General features: G+C 43.5%; 2 protein-coding genes and 1 long non-coding RNA gene across 3 annotated transcripts in view; all 3 read right to left on the bottom strand.

Moving 5' to 3' along the window:
* LOC137356508 (uncharacterized) overlaps positions 1-21,670 on the bottom strand; it is a 293,635-nt gene that overhangs the window by 255,087 nt on the left and 16,878 nt on the right. The gene's annotated exons all lie outside the window — the stretch shown is intronic.
* On the bottom strand, positions 17,017-17,335 carry LOC137356234 (histone H4). Its single transcript, XM_068022107.1, has one exon. It carries the CDS (start codon positions 17,327-17,329, stop codon positions 17,018-17,020), a length of 312 nt encoding a protein of 103 aa, XP_067878208.1. The 5' UTR covers positions 17,330-17,335; the 3' UTR covers position 17,017.
* Positions 18,096-18,809, bottom strand: LOC137356490 (histone H1-like). Its single transcript, XM_068022374.1, has 2 exons — positions 18,471-18,809; positions 18,096-18,395 (listed from the first exon to the last, which is right to left on the bottom strand). Exons 1-2 carry the CDS (start codon positions 18,807-18,809, stop codon positions 18,096-18,098), a joined length of 639 nt encoding a protein of 212 aa, XP_067878475.1.

Genomic DNA, 21,670 nt, shown 5'->3' with positions numbered 1-21,670 from the left:
AACGAGAGAACTGAGGTGCAGAGTAGTGAAGAGGCAAACGGTAATCAAAGAATGACAGGAAGATGCAGCTAATATAAGCAGCAGAGTTCAGCAGAAATTAGAACCAGAATGAATAATAATGATAAAAAGTCAAAGCCTCTTTATCTGAATACACACAGCATTTGTAACAAGATAGATCAGTTGGCGGCACAAATAGAAATAAATGAATGTGACTTGATAGCTATTACAGAGACGTAGTTTCAGGGTGACCAAGACTGGAAACTCAATATTCAAGGGTATACAATGCTCTGGAAAAATAGGCAAAAAGGAAAAGGAGGTGGGGTAGCTTTGTTAATAAAGGAAGGTATCAGTGCGATGTTGAGTAGTGAAATAGGTGCAATAGATCATGATGTGGAATCAGTTTGTGTGGAAATAAGGAATAGCAAAGGGAAGAAGTCACGATGGGGAGTTGTCTAGAGGCTCCCGAAGAGTTGTTTTACTGTAGGGCAAAGTATAAATTGTGGAATAATGGAGCCATGTAAGAAGGGCGGTAGAATTGTCATGAGTGATTTTAATCTGCATATTGACTGGACAAATCAGATTGGCAGAGGTAACACAGAAGATGAATTTGTAGAGTGTATCAAGGACTGTTACTTCGATCAATACATTGCAGAACATACCCAGGAACAGGCTATTTTGGATCTAGTAATGTGTAATGTGATAGGATTAACGAGAGATATTGTAGTTAAGGATCCTCTATGGGGTAGTGATCACAAGATGGTAGAATTTCAAATTCAGTTTGAGGGCGAGCAACTCGGGTCTCAAACCAGTGTCCTCAACTTAAACAATGGCAATTGCTGTGGGATGAAGAAAGAGTTGTCTAAAGCGGGCTGGGAAAATGGACGAAGGGGAAGGTCAGTGGATGAGCAGTGGCAGACATTTAAACAGATACTTCATAATGCTGAGCAAAAATTTATCCCAGTTAAAAAGAGAAGGATGAACCATCTGTGGTTAATAAATGCTGTCAAGGAGAATATCCAATTAAAAACTAAGGCATACAAAGAGGCAAAAACTAGTGGTGGGCCAGGGGATTGGGAATATTTTAGGAATCAGCAACGGATGACTAAAAAGTTAATAAAGAGGGGGAACATTGATTCTGACAGTAAATTGGCAAGAAATATATAAACAAACAGCGAGAGCTTCTCCGGGTATATAAAAAGAACGAGATCAGCTAAAGTGAGTGAGGGGACCTCAGAGGATGCAACTGGAGAACTGATAATGGGGAACAGGGAAATGGCAAATAATTTATACCAATATTTTGCCTTGGTCTTCACACATTACACATACTCACGCAGCAGACGTTGATAGCTGCAGGAAAAGGAAATGTGCACACAGACACCTATAAGGAACTGTAAGATGCAAATAAGAACACAAACTTACAGACCAGAAATCGAAAGATTCAGAGGAAAAAAAACCCATATCACACACTAGAGTTTGAAAGATACAGATTAAACCCACACTGTCATACCTTAACTTTACAGTTACAAATTAAAACTGACACTCACATACCAGAAACCAACTGGTGCAAAGTGAAACTCTGTCAAGTAACAGTAACTGACAGATACAGATCAAAAACCAGATTCATATCACAGAAAATAACAGGTACAGAATAAAACAACAGTCACATATCAGAATCTGGCAGGTAGAGAAATAAACCACCTTACTTTGCCATAAACTGCCAGGTACAGACTAAAACAGATATTCATTTACTATCAATGGACAGGGACAGATCTAATCCTTCATTCACTTAACAGAAGCAAAAAGGTATAGGATAAAGCATGTCCTCAAATTCCAAAGATTGAAAGATCCAGAATAAACCCACATTCACATACCAGAAACTGACAGGGAAAGATTGAAACCTTCACACATTTCAGAAAGTAACTGGTACAGAATAAATGCCACCCTCACATATGAGAAACTGGTAGATACAGATTGAAACACAGACTCGCACACTAGAAGCCAAAAGGTACAGATTAAAATCTCCATGCACATATCAAAAATTAGGAGATGAAGTATAAAAACCACACTTAACTACCAGAGACTGACAGACACAGAGTGAAATCCATAGTGAATTGTAAAAAATTTACAGTTAGAGAGGGAAAGTCTGTGATGCATAACAGAGAGTGACAGGTACAAAGAAAACCTGACAATTGGCACTTCAGACACTGACAAATACAGAGCAAAACATACGCATAAGGAAGAAGATTCATATACCAGATACTGACAGATACAGACTAAAACTCGCACACAGGTAAAGGAAACTGAGAGGTTCAGAATAAAATTGGCACTCACATACCTGCGAATGACATGTACAAATTAAACCTCAGAGACATATGTCAGAAACTGGCATGTACAGATTAAAAATCACATTCACATCCGAGACAATGTAGAGATGTGGTGAAAAATCCACAATCAAAAACCAGAATGTACCCTTTACTCTTATAACAGATAGTGACAGTGACAGGATAAAAACCATAGCTACAAATTAGAAATTTAAGGGCACAGATTAAACCTTAAATTGGCCTACTGGACACTCAAAGATGAAGAGTGAACCCCCACTCATATTCCCAAGAATGGAATATTAACAGTCAAATCCACACTCACATACCCTAAACTGATGGGGACCAAGTACAAGCCAGACATACAGACACATCAAAATCTGAAAGATACAGAATAAGACGGTTCTCACATAAAACAGGTACAGATTTACTCACACTCAAAATCAGAAACTGACAGAGATAAATTGTAGACTAGGGAATTGAGAGGTAAACGTGCTCGGACCAGTGTTCTGGCAAACTGCATAACTAGAGAAGCAGAGAAGGCTTTGAATGAAACAAAGGGGTAAAGTGATCAAGCTTGGGTGGGTGGAACAAATCAAGGGGCAGAGTCAAGGTAAGAGAGCAGAATGGTAAAATGGGAAATGAAGACCAGTGAATGGTGGAAGGGACAGAGAGAAAAAAACCTAAGAACACAGCAACAGTCAACACGAGGTGTTACAAAGATAACAAAAATATAAGGCTCTGTATTTGAATGCACATAGCATTCATAACAAGGTAGAGGAACAGATAGTGCACATTGAAGTAAATCAATATGATATAATAGCCATTACAGAGACATGGTTACAAGATAACAATGGTTGTGTCCTGAATATTGAGGGGTATACAGCATTCAAGAAGAATAGGAAGTTAGATAAAGGTGAAGGGGTTGCACTGTTAATCAAGGATGGCATTGGTGCAATAGTTAGAGATGACCTTGGTTCAGGAGATCAGGATGTAGAATCGGTTTGGGTGATGATGAGGAAATAGTTGGGGAAAGAAGTCACTAGTAGGAGTTGTGTACTGGCCACCGAGCAATAATGACAGTGTAGGGTGAAGTATACAAGAACAAATTTTGGGTGCTTGTGATAAAGGGATGGAAATAATAATGGGGATTTTATTCAACATATAAACTGGAAAAATGGGATTGGTTATAGCAGCCTGGACGAGGAGTTCATAGAATGCTTTTGAGATAGTTTCTTCGAGCAGTACATTCTGGAACCAGGTTATATTAGATTTGGTATTGTGTAATTTGACAGGATTAATTAATGACCTCAGTGTAAAGGCACCTCTAGGTAGCAGCAACCACAATATGACTGAATTTTGCATCCAGTTTGAAATTGAGAGGAGTGGGTCTAAGACTAGTATTTTAAACTTCAATAAGGACAACTATGTGGGCATGAAAGCTGAGCTAGCTGAATTGAACTGGGTTACGAGGCTAGGAGATAAATCAATAGAGAAGCAGTAGCAGACATTTAAGGTGGTCTTTCTGAATGCTCAAAGGAAGTATATTCCTCCAGTAAAGTAAAATTCCAAGGGGAGGACCCACCATCCATTGTTCACAAAAGAAGTTAAGGATAGCCTCAACCTTAAGAAAAAAGCATATAATTGTGCAAAGACGAGTGGCAGGTCAGATGATTGGTCAGAATATAATGAATGGCCGAGAATGACAAAGGTTAATCAGGGGAAAATAAATTAGATTATGACAGCAAACTAGCTAGAAATGTAAAAACGGATAGCAAGAGTTTCCATAGGTATTTAAAAAGGAAAAGTATAAGTAAAGTGAGTGTTGGTCCTTTGAAGAATGAGAATGGGGAGTTAATAGTAGATAATAAGGAAATGGTGGTTGAAATGAACAATTATTTGGCTTCTGTCTTCACGAGAGGATACACAAAATATTTCAGTAATAGCAGTAAATCAGGAGGTGGAAGGAAGAGAGGAACTTGGTGAAGTTACAATCACCAGGGAAGTGGGACTGAATAAACTGATGGAGCTGCTGGCTGACAAGTCTCTGGGTCCTGATGGGCTTCATCCTCGGGTCCTTAAAGTTATAGCTGCTGAAATAGTTGACTCGTTATTTTTTCAAGATTCGCTAGATTCTAGAAAGGTTCCATCAGACTGGAAAGTAGCAAATATAACCCTTCTATTCAAGAAGGTGTGGTGGCAGAAATTGGGTAACTATAGGCCAGTTAGCTTGACCCCGGAGTCGGGAAGGCATTAGAATTGATCAGTAAGGAGGCTATAGCTGGGCCTTTAGAAAAACACAAGGTCATTGGAAATGTTCAGCATGGCTATGTGAAAGGGAAATCATGGTTAACCAAAGTGTTAGAGTTCTTTCAAAGGAGGAAAATGCACTGGGGATAAAGGGGAGCCCATTGACATACAGTATTTGGTTTTCAAGAAGGCCTTTGTCAAGGTGTCACATGAAAGGTTATTGTGCAAAGCAGGAGTTCATGGTGTAGTGGGTAACTTAATTAGCATGGATAGAAGATTGGCTGGCTGACAGAAAACATTCTGATCGGGAGGATGTGATAAGTGGAGTAACACAGGGGTCTGTGCTGGGCCCACAACTTTTTACAATTTATATCCATGACCTAGATGAGGGGAGCAATGGCATGGCAGTTAAATTTACAGATGACTCACAGATCGGTAGGAAAGTGTGTTGTGAAGAGGACATAAGGAGGTTGCAGACCTTGATAGATGGTTGAGTGAGTGGTCAGAAATCAGGCAGATGAAGTGTAATGTGAAAAAATGTGAAGTTATTCACTTTGTCTGGAAGATTAAAAAAACAAAGTATTACTTAAATGGAGAACAACTGCATAATTCCGAGGTGCAGAGGGATCTAGGTGTTCTGGTGCATGAGTCATGAAAAGTTAGTATGCAGGTACAGCAAGTCATCAAGAAGGAAAATGGAATACTATCCTTTATCATGAGAGGAATTGAAAATAAATGTAAGAATGTTATGCTTCAGTTATACAGGACATTGGTGTGACCACATCTTGAATACTGCGTGCAGTTTTAGTCTCCATATTTCAGGAAGGAAGTAAATGTGTTGGAGGTGTTTCACAGGAGGTTTATTAGATTGATACCTGGAATGAGTGGGTTGTCTTATGAGGAAAGGTTGGACAGACTGGGCTTTTCTTCACTGGAGTTTAGAAGAGTGAGGGGAGACTTGATTGAAGTGTATAACATCCTGAATGGTCTTGACAAGTGGATGGGGAAAGGATGTTTCCTCTTGTGGATGAGTTCAGAACTTGGGGATGCTGTTTTCGAATTAGGGGTCGCCATTTTAGGGATGAGATGAGATTTGTTTTCTCTCCGAGGGTTGTGCAACTTTGGAATTCTCTGCCTCAGAAGGTGGTGGAGGTGGGGTAATTGAATATTTTTAAGGCAGGGGTAGATAGGTTCTTGTTAGGCAAGGGAATCAAAGATTATTAGGCATAGATGGGAGTGTGGAATTCAACTCAGAACTTGATCAGCCATGAACAAATTGAATAGCGGAGCAAGCTCGAGCAGCTGAATGGTCTACTTCTGCTAATTCAGCAGGACTGGGGGACTGTTTGTAATATGCACTGTGAAGCAGGAACTGGTCCTGGAACATGGAGTGAGCCAGGGGAAAGGGAGAGGTCTTTCTCGGGCAGTGTCTAGACGGGGAGAGAGAGACAGAATATGATGAACTCGCTTTTCAGGATCATTGCTGATTTCTCTCTCCAAACTGTAATGAATGTTCCTGGTTCGGATTCAATATCTCACTGTTTGTTGTTGTTGGATAGTGAATTGGGTGGCAGAGTGGCACAGTGACTAGTACCGCAGCCTCACAGCTCCAGTGACATTGGTCCGGATCTTCATACTGCTTGTGTGGATTTTGCAACTTTTCCCTGTGACTGCATGGGTTTCCGCTGGGTGCTCTGGTTTCCTTCCACATGCCAAAGACTTGCAAGTTGATTGGTAAATTAGCCATTGCAAAAAAAAAAATGCCCCTGGTGCAGGTATGTTGTCGGAGAATAGTGGGGACTTGAGAGGGAAAAATGTGATTAATATAGGAATGGTATAAATGGGTGGTTGATGGTCAGGAAAGACTCGATGGGCTGAAGGGCCTGTTTAGGTATTGTATCTCTCTCTGAATGGTGGAAAAAAAATGGCTGAATAATGTGGACACGGCAGATTTTCAAAGACTGTCTATTGCAGGATCAGGAGAGGAGATTAAGGACACTTTTTAAAACAGTTATTACTTCTTGTCCGTTGAACAATTGGACATGAAAATAGAACTCTGGCTTGTGCAAATGTCACTTCTCCATTGAGTCGTCCGGGTCATTGAGCACTGCGGGGCATGGGTTGTTTCTGAATGTCACAACATTGCTGTCAAACTGCTCCAAATACCTGGGAAACAGAAGCAGAGTGCTGCAGTACTGCAGTGGACTCAGACACTGACCTGCTTATGTGTGAACTTTCCTTTTGTGATTGCTCAGAATGATTATTATTGAAAATATTACATTGATCACTTTTGTGTCTTCTCACTCACCTGTTCTTCAAGTGTAAGAGTTACCTTTCTTTTCTGCCAGGCAAACACTCGAAGGAACCAGAACGAAAGTCATGACACATCAATAGATGGAAAAGTACCTCCAGCTCGTTCCAACACATATTAGGTACAGTATCAGTCACAAAGCACAGTGACATGGTCAGGTCATCATTTCCACTGTAACAAACAAAAGAAGTAGTCAGACCCAGACTGATCCCAAAGAGACACATTATCAATCCAATAGTCAAACAGAGCATAGAGATAGTATTTGTTACTATTTCTCTCCAATTGACTGATAGTTACATGATTCACAGTCCAAAAACACACACATTATCAGATTTGAATACACTGTGTCACCTTGGCTACAATTCAAATACCAAATCTTAAACAGAACAGACAAAATGTACCTGATTGAAAGCTACAGAATGAATCCCAATAACATACCCCACAATATAAACTGAGCTACAAATTACACACCAGTGTAAACATGTCACTAAGGGTCAGACAAAAACATACATGATTAGTTAATTTACTACAAACCGATGGAATTTAACATTACATGTCAGGTCATACTCTAAAATTGAAAGATTGTCATTCACAATTGCTTTTGCAGAGATACAAATTGGATAAAAAGCTACAACTCACCAACAAGAATTGAATAAAACCTACAGCAATAAAATATTGTTAATCCATATTTTAAATTAAACACAAGTAAACACATATTGATACATTAACGTGTGAAACAAAGAGTTGTCACCACAATGCCTGAGATACATATGAAGTACCGGATATTCCAAAATTCTGTAGACTCTGGAGCAGTTCGTACAGATTGGAGGGTGGAAAATGTAACCTCACTATTTAAAACAAGGAGGGAGAGAAAAAAAAGGAATTACAGACGAGTGAACCTTGCATCAGTCGTGGGGAAAATGCTGGAGTCTATTATAAAGGATGTGATAGTTTTACGAAAGAGAAGTCATGCTTAACAAATCCACTGGAGTTTTTTGAGGATGTAACTAGAAAACTAGATAAGGGAGAACTAGTTGATGTGGTGCATTTGGATTTTCAGAAGGCTTTTGACAAGGTCCCACATAAGAGGTTAGTGTGCAAAATTAAAGCACATGGGATTGGGGGTAATATACTGGCAGGGATTGGGAATTAGTTGACAGACAGGAAACAGAGTAGGAGTAAATGGGTATATTTCTGGGTGGCAGGCAGGGTCCAGTGAGGTACTGCAGGAAACTGTGCTTGAGCCCCAGCTATTCACAATATATCTTAGAGACTTGGATGAGGGAAGTAAATGTAACATTTCCAGGTTTGCAGATGACACAGAGCTGGGGGTGGGGTTTGGGGGGTGGATTGTGAGCTGTGAGGAGGATGCAAAAGGCTTCAATGTGATTTGGACAAGTTGGGTGAGTTGGCAACTGTGTGGCAGATGAAATATAAATAGGATAAAAGTGAAGTTATCCACTTTGGTTTTAAAACAGTAAAGCAGATTATTATCTGAATAGTGATAGATAGGGAAAGGGGGAGGTGCAACGAGACCTGGGTGTCCTTGCACATCAATCACTGAAAGCAAGCATTCAGGTGCAGCAAGCAATTAGGAAGGAAAATGGTCTGTTGGCCTTCGTTGCAAGAGGATTTCAGTATCGGAGCACAGATGTCATACTGCAGTTATACAAGGCCTTGGTGAGACTCATCTGGAGTATTTAGAGTCATAGAGTGATACAGCACTGAACCAGGCCCTTTGGGCAACCGAGTCTGTGCTGACCAACAACCACCCATTTTTATACTAATCCTACATTAACCCCATCCGACCAACAATCACCTATTTATACTAATCCTACATTTATCCCATATTCCCTACCTCTAACCACCTTCCCGACCACCAACCTATACTAGTGGCAATTTACAATGGGAAATTTACCTATCAACCTGCAAGTCTTTGGCTGTGGGAGAAAATCAGAGCACCCAGCGGAGACCCACATGGTCACAGGAAGAACTTGCAAACTCCGCACAAGCAGTACCCAGAACCAAGTCCATGTCACTGGAGCTGTGAGGCTGTGGTGCTAACCACCATGCCGCTGTATTGTGTGCAGTTTTGGTCTATTTATCTTAGGAATTTTGTTCTCGCCTTGGTTCCTGGGATGGCAGGATTGATGTACGAGGAGAGATTGGGTCAAGTAGGCCTACATTTACTTTGGTTTAGAAGAATGAGAGGGGATCTCATAGAAACCAATAGAATTCTAACAGGATACATGCTGAATGCAGGGAGGATGTTCCCGATGGCTGGGGAGTCCAGAACCAGGGGTCACAGTCTCAGGATACGGGGTATAGAACAGTACAGCACAGTGGCGCAGTGGTTAGCACCGCAGCCTCACAGCTCCAGCGACCCAGGTTCAATTCTGGGTACTGCCTGTGTGGAGTTTGCAAGTTCTCCCTGTGTCTGTGTGGGTTTCCTCCGGGTGCTCTGGTTTCCTCCCACATGCCAAAGACTTGCAGGTTGCTCGGTTAATTGGCCAATATAAATTGCCCCGAGTATAGGGAGGTGGTAGGGAAATATAGGGACAGGTGGGGATGTGGTAGGAATATGGGATTCGTGTAGGATTAGTATAAATGGGTGGTTGATGGTCGGCACAGACTCGGTGGGCCGAAGGGCCTGTTTCAGTGCTGTATCTCCAAACTAAACTAAACAATACAGGCCCTTCGGCCCACGATGTTGTGCTGAACCTTTAACCTACTCTAAGATCAATCTACCTGCATACCCTTCTTTCTACTATCATCCATGTACCTATCCAAGAGTCGCTTAAATGTTCCCAATGTATCTGCTTCTACTACCAGCACTGGCAGTGCATTCCACGCACCCACCAATCTCTGTGTAAAGACCCTACCTCTGACATCTCCCCGAAACCTTCCTCCAATCACCTTAAAATTATGCCCCCTGGCGATAGCCCTTTCCACCCTGGGAAAAAGTCTCTGGCTATCCACTCTATCTATACCTCTCATCATCTTGTACCCCTCTATCAAGTCACCTCTCATCCTTCTTTGCTCCAATGAGAAAAGCCCTAGCTTCCTCAACCTTTCTTCGTAAGACATGCCCTCCAGTCCAGGCAGCATCCTGGTAAATCTCTTCTGCACCCTCTCTAAAGCTTCCACATCCTTCCTATAATGAGGCGACCAGAACTGAACACAATATTCCAAGTGTGGTCTAACCAGGGCTTTATAGAGCTGCAGCATAACCTCGCCGCTCTTAAACTCAATCCCCCTGTTAATGAAAGCCAACACACCATACGCCTTTTAACAACCCTTATCAACTTGGGTGGCAACTTTGAGCGATCTATGGACATGGACCCCAAGATCCCTCTGTTCCTCCACACTACCAAGAATCCTGTCTTTAAGCCTGTATTCTGCATTCAAATTCGACCTTCCAAAATGAATCACTTCACACTTTTCCAGGTTGAACTCCATCTGCCACTTCTCAGCCCAGCTCTGCATCCTGTCAATGTCCCGTTGCAACCTACAACAGCCTTCCACACTATCCACAACTCCAGCAATCTTCGTGTCTTCGGCAAACTTGGTCACCCAGCCTTCCACTTCCTCATCCAAGTCATTTATAAAAATCACAATGAGCAGAGGTTCCAGAACAGATCTCTGTGGAACACCACTGGTCACCGAGCTCCAGGCTGAATACTTTCCATCTACTACCACCCTCTGTCTTCTGTGGGCCAGCCAAAAACCAGAATAGATCAATAAATCAAATGGCAGATACAGCATGAATCCCAACTTCCCATTGCAGTGACTGACCTGCACAGAGTAAAACAATCATCTATTTAGCAGAAGTTAACAAGCACCCTTCAAATGTACACTCACAGAGTAGTAACTGTCAGTTCAAGGCAGAAGCAGATTCATACAGAACAAGATGAAAGATACAATGTGAACCTCATACTTAAATACCAGAAGCTGATGGGTATACAGTAAAACTTGCAATAGGATACCAGACACAGACAGATAGATAAAAGACAATATCACATAGCAGAATCTGACAAGTGCAGAGTAAACTGTATAGTAGCATATCAGAGAGTGACCGTAAATGTGTAAATCAAGCACTACCATAAACCAACAAGTACAGAATAATGACCATCCTCACAAGAGTGATTCTGATAGATACAGGGGAAATGTTACACTCACCATCGATGCACAGAAACAGAATACAACATATACACATAAAGTAACTGAGGTACATAGCAAAATCCACATTAAGAAACATACAGGGAAAGTAAAACACATACTCACAAATCATGCACAGACAAAAGCCACATTCACATTACAGAGACTGGCAGATACAGAGTAAAACCCACAATCAATTACCACAAACAAAATGTTACAGAATAAAACAGATATTTGCATTGCAGTAACTGACAACATGCTAGGTAAAATCCACATTTACAGATCAGAAACCAAAGGTTAAAGATTAATCCCACATTCATTTGCCAGAATATACGATGTACAGTGGAAATGAAAACAGAAAATGCTGGAAATAATCTGCAAGTCTGGCAGCACCTGCAGAGAGAGAAAGTGAGTTAACATTTCAGGTCAATGACCTTCGATCAGAACGGACCTTTCTGATGAAAGACCATTGACCAGAATGGTTATCTCTGTTTCTGTCTCCACCGATGCTGGCAGGCCTGCTGAGTATCTGCGGAGAATGACTGCAGAATTCTGAGGTGCAGAGGGATCCAGGTGTTCTTGTGCTTGAGTCACAAAAAGTTAGTATGCAGGTATGGCAAATCACAAAGGCAATTGGAAAGTTATCCTTTCTTACAACAGGAATTGAAAATTAATCTAAGGATGTTATGCTTCAGTTATACGGGGCTTTGGTGAGACCACAGCTCGAATACTGTGTGCAGTTTTGGTCTCCATATTTAAGGAAGGAAGTAAATGTGTTGGAGGTGTTTCAGAGGAGGTTTATTAGATTGATACCTGGAATGTGTGGATGTCTTATGAGGAAAGGTTGGACAGACTGGGTTAGTTTTCACTTGAGTTTAGAAGAGTGAGGGGAGACTTGATTGTAGTGTATAAGATCCTGAATGGTCTTGACAAGTGGATGGGGAAAGGATGTTTCCTCTTGTGGATGAGTTCAGAAATCGGGGGCACTGCTTTAAAAGTATGGGTCACACTTTTAGGACCGAGATGAGGAGATTTTGTTTCCCTCTGAGGTTTGTGAGACTTTGGAATTCAGTGCCTTGGAATGTGGTGGAGGCGGTGTCAATGAATATATTATTTTTCAGTCAGGTCTTGATTGATTCTTGTTAGGCAAGGGAATCAAAGATTATTGGGAGGAGATATGAGTGTGGAATTCAAGTCAGAAACAGATCAGCCATGATTTAATGTAAGAAGCAGGAGGTTTAGAGTGGATTTGAGGATTGTTTTTTTTTCATTTTCACCCAGATGGTGGTTGGAACCTGGAACACATTACCTGAAAGGGGTGGTAGAGGCAGGATCCCACACAACATTTAAGAAGTATTTAGATATACATTTGAAAGGCCATAGCATACAAGGCTATGGGCCAAGTACTGGAAAATGGGATTAGAATAGATCACTGATTGTGCCTGTGCCGGCCATCAATGTGTCTCAGGGCCTGTTTCTGTGCTGTATAACTCTATGACTCTATCTCTCGATGACAAATACAAAGTAAAACCAACATTCACATCGCAGAACTTGGCAGATTGAAAGCAAATCCACCATACAGTTCAGCAGAAACTGACAGAACAGAAAGAACACATAATCACATACCATAAATTGGCATAGAGAATAAAATTCACATGCCCGTACCAGAAATTAACTTGTCCAGATGAAAATCCATAATCATACAGCAGAGAGTGAGCTGTACTATTAAACCCAGCTTCTGACACTTGAGGCTAACATGCACAGAGTAAAAACAATGCTCATGTCTCATACCAGAAACGGCCAGCCGTAGATCACAACCCACACTCACATATCAGAACGGGCAGGTACAGTGAAAAATATCTCTTAATGAACCACTGACAGGGACGTGATACAGACCACATTCATTCATCAGAAACTTACAGATACAGATAATAAACAGTACTTACATACAACAGATTGAAAGGAACAGGTTAAAACCCATCCTTATATGAAGACGTCTGATGGGTACAGAACACAGGTGAGGCCTCCAAACCAGAGACTGACATGTCGAGTGAAAACAACGTTGGCGTGTCATCAATTAACATGTGCTGTGTAAAGCTACACAAAAATGTCACTTACTAACAGGTACAGAGACAAAATCAAACAACCTTTCATCCCAGAAACTGACAGGTGCAGATTAAAATCCAAATTCACAATTCAGAAATTGACAGATAAAGAGAAACGCCCAGACTCCAAAATCAGATATTAACAGATACATAACAAAACCCACACTCACTCAGTAGAAGCTCATAGGTACAGAACAAAACCCATAATCACCCACTTAGAAACTAAATGTTACAGAGAAAGAAAAAAGAAACAGAATCACCTGTTGAAGATCGAAATTACTGAATTAAATCACAAAATCATTGACTATTGATTGACCAATGTGGAGTAAAAGTCACAGTTAAATATCACATACTGATGGGCACAGAATGAAACCCACACTCACATGTCCTGCAGGGAAAGACAAACATGACACGACCCAGAATGTCCATGCACTTCCTCCTGCCATATTCCGTATATATGACCAAATAGATTATTTTGTTAACAACTCAAAAACATCATCGCTGCCAGTGTTATCATATTATATTTGATCAACTCTTTCCACTCCACAACCCTCCATATTTTTTCAGACCTGTCTTGCTGAATATTTGTAGCCAGTAATAATAAGTTCCCATGCCTCGCCTAGTTTCAGCCAGAATTATGTAATTGCCACTATATAAATCTTTCATGTGGTTACTTGTGGCTGCAGCTGACCAACCTTATTTGGCGCGCAACGTAGATTTAAAGACTTGCACTTCAATGCTTGCACTTGCCCATGTCTGACCCCAACTATACTGGACGGTTCCGTCCTGGTGATGAACGGAAGTGCAGCAGGGCGGTACATCTTGATAAGGAATGGAAGTGTCGAGAAATTATATGTACAGAGTGAAAAAATAGACGTGTTCGTACCAGCAAAATGGAAATGGTTGAAGAGACAGAGGGATTCAGAAAGTCATGGTTAAGGACGGGCAAAGGGGGGTTGGACGAAGTACACCAGCTCCAAGTAAATCGCCACCATGGACTGAAAAACACAATATACAAAAAAGGCTCTTTTAAGAGCCACCCACAATTTCTCTGAAATAGCTACAACATCATCATGATTATCGAATTCTTTTTATGTTAATACGAATACTGTGCAAATTTTTGATGGCGGTTGTAAATCTCTGTTTAAATCCGTTCAGTTCAGGTTAATGCAGATTCATTCGGCCCCTTTGCTATATTTCGAAAATGAAAGCTGATTTAACGCATGATTTAAAGATGTTCTCAGTTACTTGGTTGCTGTGTTGAAGTTTGATTATCTTTATGAATAAGTACATTGTTAAGAAACCCCGTTGGTTCAGGCACCCTCAGTCTCTAACCCGTGACACTGAAAATCTATACTCCGCTTTTGTCTCCCACGAAAAGGGATCAATCTGGAATCAGTGATACAGTATAATTACGAAGATTGACCTGAAATGTGTCCGGTTACAAAATGCTGTGAATGAGACTTTCAGCCGCTGGTTAGACTGTATCATGAAAAAGAATAAAGCAGAATACATGGCGGATTACAAAAGCGAATCTGGGACAAAATGTGGAATTAAAAAATGAACACGTTTTTGCAATGTTTTCTGTAAAACAATATGACCTATAAATGTGATATTCTATATTGAAGCCGCCCCTTGTTTTACAAATATATTGGCGGGCTTTTCAAATGTGAAATATCGTTGGGAGCCTGACCATTTCGCGCTCTTATTTTCCGCTCTCAACTCACTGTCTTCTTGTGATTGGTGAATTGAGCAGCTCTCTGATTGGTTACATGTACAGCAGAATGACACCGAGTGCTGACTGACCAATCAGCAGTGTCCCCAACACCATTCCTCCAGAAGGTACAAGGAGGAGGAATGTGGGCGGATCTCAGCATTCTTCGTGAAAGTGTTTGTGAGATTGTGGCAATGTCTGGAAGAGGGAAGACCGGTGAGAAATCTCGGGCCAAACCCAAGTCTCGCTCCTCCCGGGCTGGATTGCAGTTCCCGGTGGGCCGTGTTCACCGCCACCTCAGGAAGGGGAACTATGCTGAGCGTGTGGGTGCCGGAGCCCCGGTCTATCTGGCTGCTGTGCTCGAGTATCTGACAGCTGAAATCCTCGAGCTGGCCGGCAACGCGGCCCGGGACAACAAGAAGAGCCGGATCATCCCCAGGCACCTGCAGCTGGCCGTCCGCAACGACGAGGAACTGAACAAGCTGTTGGGAGGGGTGACCATCGCTCAGGGCGGGGTGCTGCCTAATATCCAGGCCGTGCTGCTGCCCAAGAAAACCAGCGCTCCGAGCACGAAGGGCAAGTGAAGCGGCCTGACTTGAATCTGTGAACCCAAAGGCTCTTTTCAGAGCCACCCACTTTATCTGTGAAAGGGCTGGTTACTGTCTGAAAGACTGTAATATTACACTGTTATCATTGTTTTGTGTTGGAATGAAGTGTACTGGATTTTGGCATTTAGTTGCTCATCAGATGAATTACATTCTAATTCCCTCAGACCCTATTGGAAAGGCACTTTTACCATTCTACCCTTTATGTACCACAAACATTTGTTCAGTCCTAAAATGATCGCCGGTCTATTAAAATGCGCTGTGCACATTGGTATCGCTGCTCTCGATCTTACAACTGTCACGTCATGAAATCTCCAGCTATCGGATGCAGATATAAGTAATTGTGTCTCCCGGCTTTGAGTAAATAAGTGGTAAAATCCTTCTGAGACGTTTATGTGCTGGAATGAACAAGAGATCACAACTCTTTCTTTTGTCGATTTGGTGGCTCTTAAAAGAGCCGTTGTGGTATTTGATGCCGAACTCAGTTCAGGGCAGGGTCAGTTTAGGCTCGCTCCCCGCGGATGCGGCGTGCCAGCTGGATGTCTTTGGGCATGATGGTGACTCGCTTGGCGTGGATGGCGCACAGGTTGGTGTCCTCAAAGAGCCCCACCAGGTAAGCCTCGCTGGCCTCCTGCAGGGCCATGACGGCAGAGCTCTGGAAGCGCAGGTCTGTCTTGAAGTCCTGTGCGATCTCCCGCACCAGGCGCTGGAAGGGCAGTTTGCGGATGAGCAGCTCGGTGGATTTCTGGTAGCGGCGGATCTCCCTCAGAGCCACAGTGCCGGGTCTGTAACGGTGAGGCTTCTTCACTCCGCCCGTGGCTGGAGCGCTCTTGCGGGCCGCTTTGGTAGCCAGCTGCTTGCGGGGAGCTTTCCCTCCGGTCGATTTGCGCGCTGTCTGCTTGGTTCTGGCCATTATCTACCAAGACCTTACACAATGTCGCGTTTAATGCTGAAGCTGCTCAGGGACTGCCTATTTAAGACAGTCGAAGGACCGCCCTAATGTTGTGATTGGATGAAGCACCGTCCATCATCCTATTTGAAACGATGTCTGGGATGGAAAAGGGCGGTGGGAATTGCTGCTCCCTGATTGGTTGAACTGCAACTGAAATTTCATCAATTTCAAAAAGCCCGCCAATTTCAAATTAGCAAACCACTCAAAGATTAAATAAAACCTAATTCGGCGGGAACAATTACAAAATCTCATTGCTTTTAGCGTGATTTTTTTCCGCCCTGGATCCCCCTCTGTGTCTTCCAACACGGTTTGAATTGGGATTCATTCCCTGTTCGGTCTCTGGCGGGAATAAAGCTCCAGCCATTTCTTACTCCAACGGGAGTAAATCCGTTTCCACATCTTTACCGGCAGTTCAGGTCGGCAATGGACATGATCAAATGCAACCCAATACTGATCTGATAAAGTCCACATAACATTGGATGAGTTACAACAATTTCACATCCCAAGACATCCCCGCTGCAGTTTCAAGGTCACTTATCTCTATATGAGGTTTTGGGTGGCTCTTATAAGAGCCTTTTGTTTTTGGTAGACAAGGTGGATTTGTTTAGCCGCCGAATCCATAGAGAGTGCGGCCCTGACGTTTCAGAGCGTACACCACATCCATGGCGGTGACCGTCTTGCGCTTGGCGTGCTCAGTGTAGGTGACCGCATCTCTGATCACATTCTCCAGGAAAACCTTCAGCACCCCGCGGGTCTCCTCGTAGATCAAACCCGAGATGCGCTTCACTCCACCACGGCGAGCCAGGCGGCGAATTGCTGGCTTGGTGATGCCCTGGATGTTATCACGAAGCACTTTGCGGTGCCGCTTTGCTCCGCCTTTGCCCAGTCCTTTGCCTCCTTTACCTCTTCCTGTCATGACGTTTCTTCAGACAAACCGATTCTGAATGAGAAACGAGTAGTTTCTGCTGCCTTTTTATACAGCCTGCCCCGACCTGACTGAGAAAGAGACAGAGAGCCAGAGGCGGGTCTGGAGGAAACTGAGTGACAGACAGAGCAGAGAAATGTCTTTGATCCTCTCGCTCCGCCTCCCACTTGCTCGAACCGCCAATTCAAGAAAAAACAATTCTCGACATTAGAGCTCAGCATAAAACCTGGAGATTCGGCCTTTATCGCCAATGATAACAAAAACCGGCGGTCTAAATACGGATCTGTAACAAATAAAAGTTAGTAATATACAAGCCTAAGTGCAGTGCTTCCGATCACAAGTCAACCTGTTTCGGCACACCTCTCCTCCCAGACGGATTGAGCAGTTTACTGAAACCTAACCCCAGCTGAATTATAGAAAATCATGTATTGGAGTTTGAGATGTGACGTGGGGTATCTCGCCCGTGTTACTGTGTTACAGGCTGTCACCCTGAAACGAGCATGAACTGAGACTTCACCGAACATATACCCGGGTACAGTGAGGCCCGGACATCCCTGATTTGTTGCAGAGAGTGAGGAAGGGCTGGGTTGAGAGTCACCAGGGAACTTGGATTTAATTCAAATCATTTCCAGGTGAAATGTGCACACGACTGCGGGACAGGGATCATTTGATCGGGGGATCAGCTCTTTCCTGAGAGACGTGGGTGGCTCTGAAAAGAGCCTTTGGGTTCAGATGTCTACAAGTTTCCCGTGCTGTTTCACTTCTTTCCAGGGGCTGCTTTCTGAGCCTTTGCTGCTTTCGGCTTCTTCCCGCCCCTTGATGATTGGACTTTCTTGGGCGGCTTTCCGCCCGTGGCCCTCTTGGCTTTTTTGGCATTCTTCGCTGGAGATTTTTTTGGAAGCGTTGCTTTCTTTACCGCCTTCTTTGGCGTTGCCGCCTTCTTGGTGCTCACTTTCTTGGCTGCTGTCTTCTTGCTGCTCACTTTCTTGGCTGCTGTCTTCTTGCTGCTCACTTTCTTGGCGACTATTTTCTTCCCTGGGGATTTCTTGGCTGTTTTCTTTGTTATCAGTTTCTTGGCAGCTGTTTTCTTCACTAAAGATCTCTTGGCTGCTCCTGTCTTAATCTTCTTCACCACATTTCCCTTCTTTTCCTGTTTCGCGATTTTGAAGCTGCCGGAGGCCCCCGTGCCCTTCGTCTGCACCAGGAAGCCGTTCGCCACAAGCCGCTTGATACTTTGCTTGATTTGGAACTTGCCCTTCTCCACATCGACACCTTTAACAAGCAGAGCCTTCTTTATTGCCTGCAGTGACATCCCACTGCGGACACTGCATTCCGCCACAGTCTTGAGGATCAGCTCGCCCAACTTGGGACCGCCTGACCGCTTCCGGGGAGCCGCCTTCTTCTTCTTGGGAGTCTTGACTTGAGCGGCGGCGGCTGGAGGAGCCGTTTCGGCGGCTGCAGTATCGGTCATGTCCAGGACTCTGCACAAAGTCTCTCTGTCAGTCAGAACTGGGTGAGAAATGAAGCTGGTGGTGGCGGCACTGAGCAACTTAACGGCAGTGAGCGGACGGGGCGGAGACAACCTGCTGTCAGCTCCCGGCTCCTGCTGCCTCTCTGTGTTTCTCTCTGGTCCTAAACTCTCCAATTCCACTGAAATTCGGGTATTCCAGAGTCCCAGGCTAGATCCTTCCTGTCTCTGACATCAGAATGTTTGCTGTCACAAAGGTTTCACTTGAAGTAAAGACTCCATTTTCGACTGAAACCCGTTTCATTGCTGCACTGATGACTCTCTCTCAGCCGATCGCTGACATGTTCCATAGTTTTCGATTAAAATCTTGAAATCAACAAACAAACAACACTGAATTCCCACTTTGAGGATTAGAAGGGGAGCAAAGTGCTTCTTTGACTGGAAAATCTTGTTATTTTACACAAGAGGGACTCGGAAATCTGGCGATGAGACCAGACCCACAAACACAGTGGCATTAGACAAACGCGCCCGCCCCTTTAATACACTCTCTTCCACAATATTCACATCCACACAATCTCAGGCCGAACTTTTCGCTCAATTTAATGTTCCCAGGACAGGATTTCCCCTCCGCTCGGCCTGTGCTGCGGATTCACGGTGGGTATTTGTATTTTCTCGACTCAGTAAGTGTTAAACACTCTGAGACTGGCGCTGCGAATGTTGTCTGTTTATTAGGTTCGACGGCAAGAGCAAATCACAGCTTTGAATGTGTTCAAACTACTGTCCGGTTTGATGTTATTGATCGCACATATAAACATGTTTCCTGACGGTGAAAATACAAATTATCGACTGTCTCTTCCTATAGTCTATCCATATTTTTCCAGGTGTCCCAGACATCCCATTGTCAACAAGGAGAGATGTCCAGTTACAGAATAATCCCACATTCAGACGCTGTGTTTTTTTTTGTTCCAGGCAGTGACAGGCTGGTTCTCTCCGTCCTTCGATGCAGGACTGAAGACAGAGAAATGCCCCGTCAGATTAGAACGTACCGAGCGGAGAAGTGACAGTGACCGTCTCACCCGCGGCACCGGAGGAGAGTTCACTGTTGCAGTGCTGCACGTCTGTTCAGCGTGTCCAGAACACACTCAATAACACCATTACCCTTTAATATACAGCAACAGAGGGACAGAGAGAGGGAGAGTGAAAGAGAGAGAGGGGTGAGAGAGGGAGAGAGAGAGTGTATCAGTCTTACATTTCCAAAAGGTCTGGCAGCATCTGTGGAGAGAGAAGCAGAGTTAACGTTTCGGGTCAGTGACTCTTTCTTCGGAATTGTGTCTCTCCCTCTGCCTTTGGTGCTGTATCTATGTTCGCGATACAGTTAGTGAGTGTTTTATGTATGTATTCTATTGTAGTACTGATAGTCTCTCACTCGCTCTATGTCTGTCTGTGTGTGTCTCTCTCTCTGATGATACAGGTGAAGGTGACATAGGGATGAAGGGGTTCGAAGAAAGGTCACTGTCACGAAACGTTAACTCTGCTTCTCCCTCCACAGATGCTACCAGACATGCTGAGTATTTTCAGCATTTCTTGTTTTTATTTCAGGTTTCCAGCATCCGCAGTATTTTGCTTTTATTATTATAATTTCCAACTGTGTTTCCATATCACACTGAACAACAGTATTTCACCTTCACCTGTATCATCAGAGAGAGAGAGAGAGACTATCAGTACTACAATAGAATGCATACACATAACACTCAGTAACTGTATCGCCAACATAGATACAGCACCAAAGGCAGAGGGAGAGAGACAGAATCAATAGCGAAAAAAAGGCAGAGAGAGAGAGAGAAAGATCTGGAGTGGGCGAGAGGCTTGGGTGATGGTGAGAAGGAGAGATATACATTCACTCAGAATCATAGCAACATTGAACGTTTATGGCACAGAAAGGAACCACTTGACCCATCGTATCTGTGCCAGCCGAAAAAATTTCCACCCATTCTAATCCCACCTGCCAGCATTTGGTCCGTAACCCGGCAGATTACGGCACTTGAGATGCATCTCCAGACTTCTTTTGAATGATTTGAAGGTTTATACTTCAACTACCCTTTCAGGCAGTGAGTTCCAGACCACCACCACCCTGTTTGATTTATTCATTCATATGATGTGGGTGTTGCTGGCTTGGCCAGCATTTATTGCCCATCCATAACTGCCCTTGAGGAGGTTGTGGTGAGATGGCTTCTTGAACCGCTACACTCTATGTGAGGTAGGTACAATCATAGTGTTGTTAGGAAGGGTGTTCCAGAATTTTGACATAGCGACAGTGAAGGAATGGCAATATAGTTCGAAGTCAGGATGATGTGTGATTTGGAGGGGAACTGGCAGGTGATGGTGGTCCCATGCATCTACTACCCTTGTGCTTTTAGTTGGTAGTGTTCGCGGGTTTGCAAGGTGCTGTCTAAAAAGCCTTGGTGTGTTGCTGCAGTACATCATGTGGATGGTACGCATTGCTGCTACTGTGTGTCGGTGGTGGAGGGAGTGAATGTTTGTGCATGGGGTGGCAATCAAGTGGGCTGCTTTGTCCAGGATGGTGTCAAGCTTCTTGAGTGTTGTTGGATCTGAACGCATCCAGGCAAGTGGAGAGTATTCCATCACACTCCTGACTCCCGCCTTGTAAATGGTGGACAAGCTTTGGGGAGTCAGCAGGTTATTTGCTCGTCGCAGGATTCCTAACCTCTGATCTGCTCTTGTAGCCACGGTATTTATATGGCTACTCCAGTTCAGTTTCAGGTCAATGGTAGAACCTAGGATATTGATAGTGGGGGATTCAGCGATGCTAATTGCCATTGAATGTTAAGTGGAGATGGTTAGAT

The sequence above is a fragment of the Heterodontus francisci genome, chromosome 45, assembly GCF_036365525.1.
Source record: "Heterodontus francisci isolate sHetFra1 chromosome 45, sHetFra1.hap1, whole genome shotgun sequence".
Classification (NCBI taxonomy): Eukaryota; Metazoa; Chordata; class Chondrichthyes; order Heterodontiformes; family Heterodontidae; genus Heterodontus; species Heterodontus francisci.
The sequence above is the reverse complement of the archived record's forward strand: the minus strand, read 5'-3'. Positions and strand labels throughout refer to the sequence as shown.

Excerpts from the sequence above, each read along its gene's own strand:
- LOC137356234 (XM_068022107.1), bottom strand. The coding sequence starts at position 17,329 with ATGACAGGAAGAGGTAAAGGAGGCAAAGGACTGGGCAAAGGCGGAGCA.
- LOC137356490 (XM_068022374.1), bottom strand. The coding sequence starts at position 18,809 with ATGACCGATACTGCAGCCGCCGAAACGGCTCCTCCAGCCGCCGCCGCT. Across the intron at positions 18,396-18,470 it reads AGGAAAAGAAGGGAAATGTG|AAAACAGCCAAGAAATCCCC; the intron begins GTGAAGAAGATT and ends CTGATAACAAAG.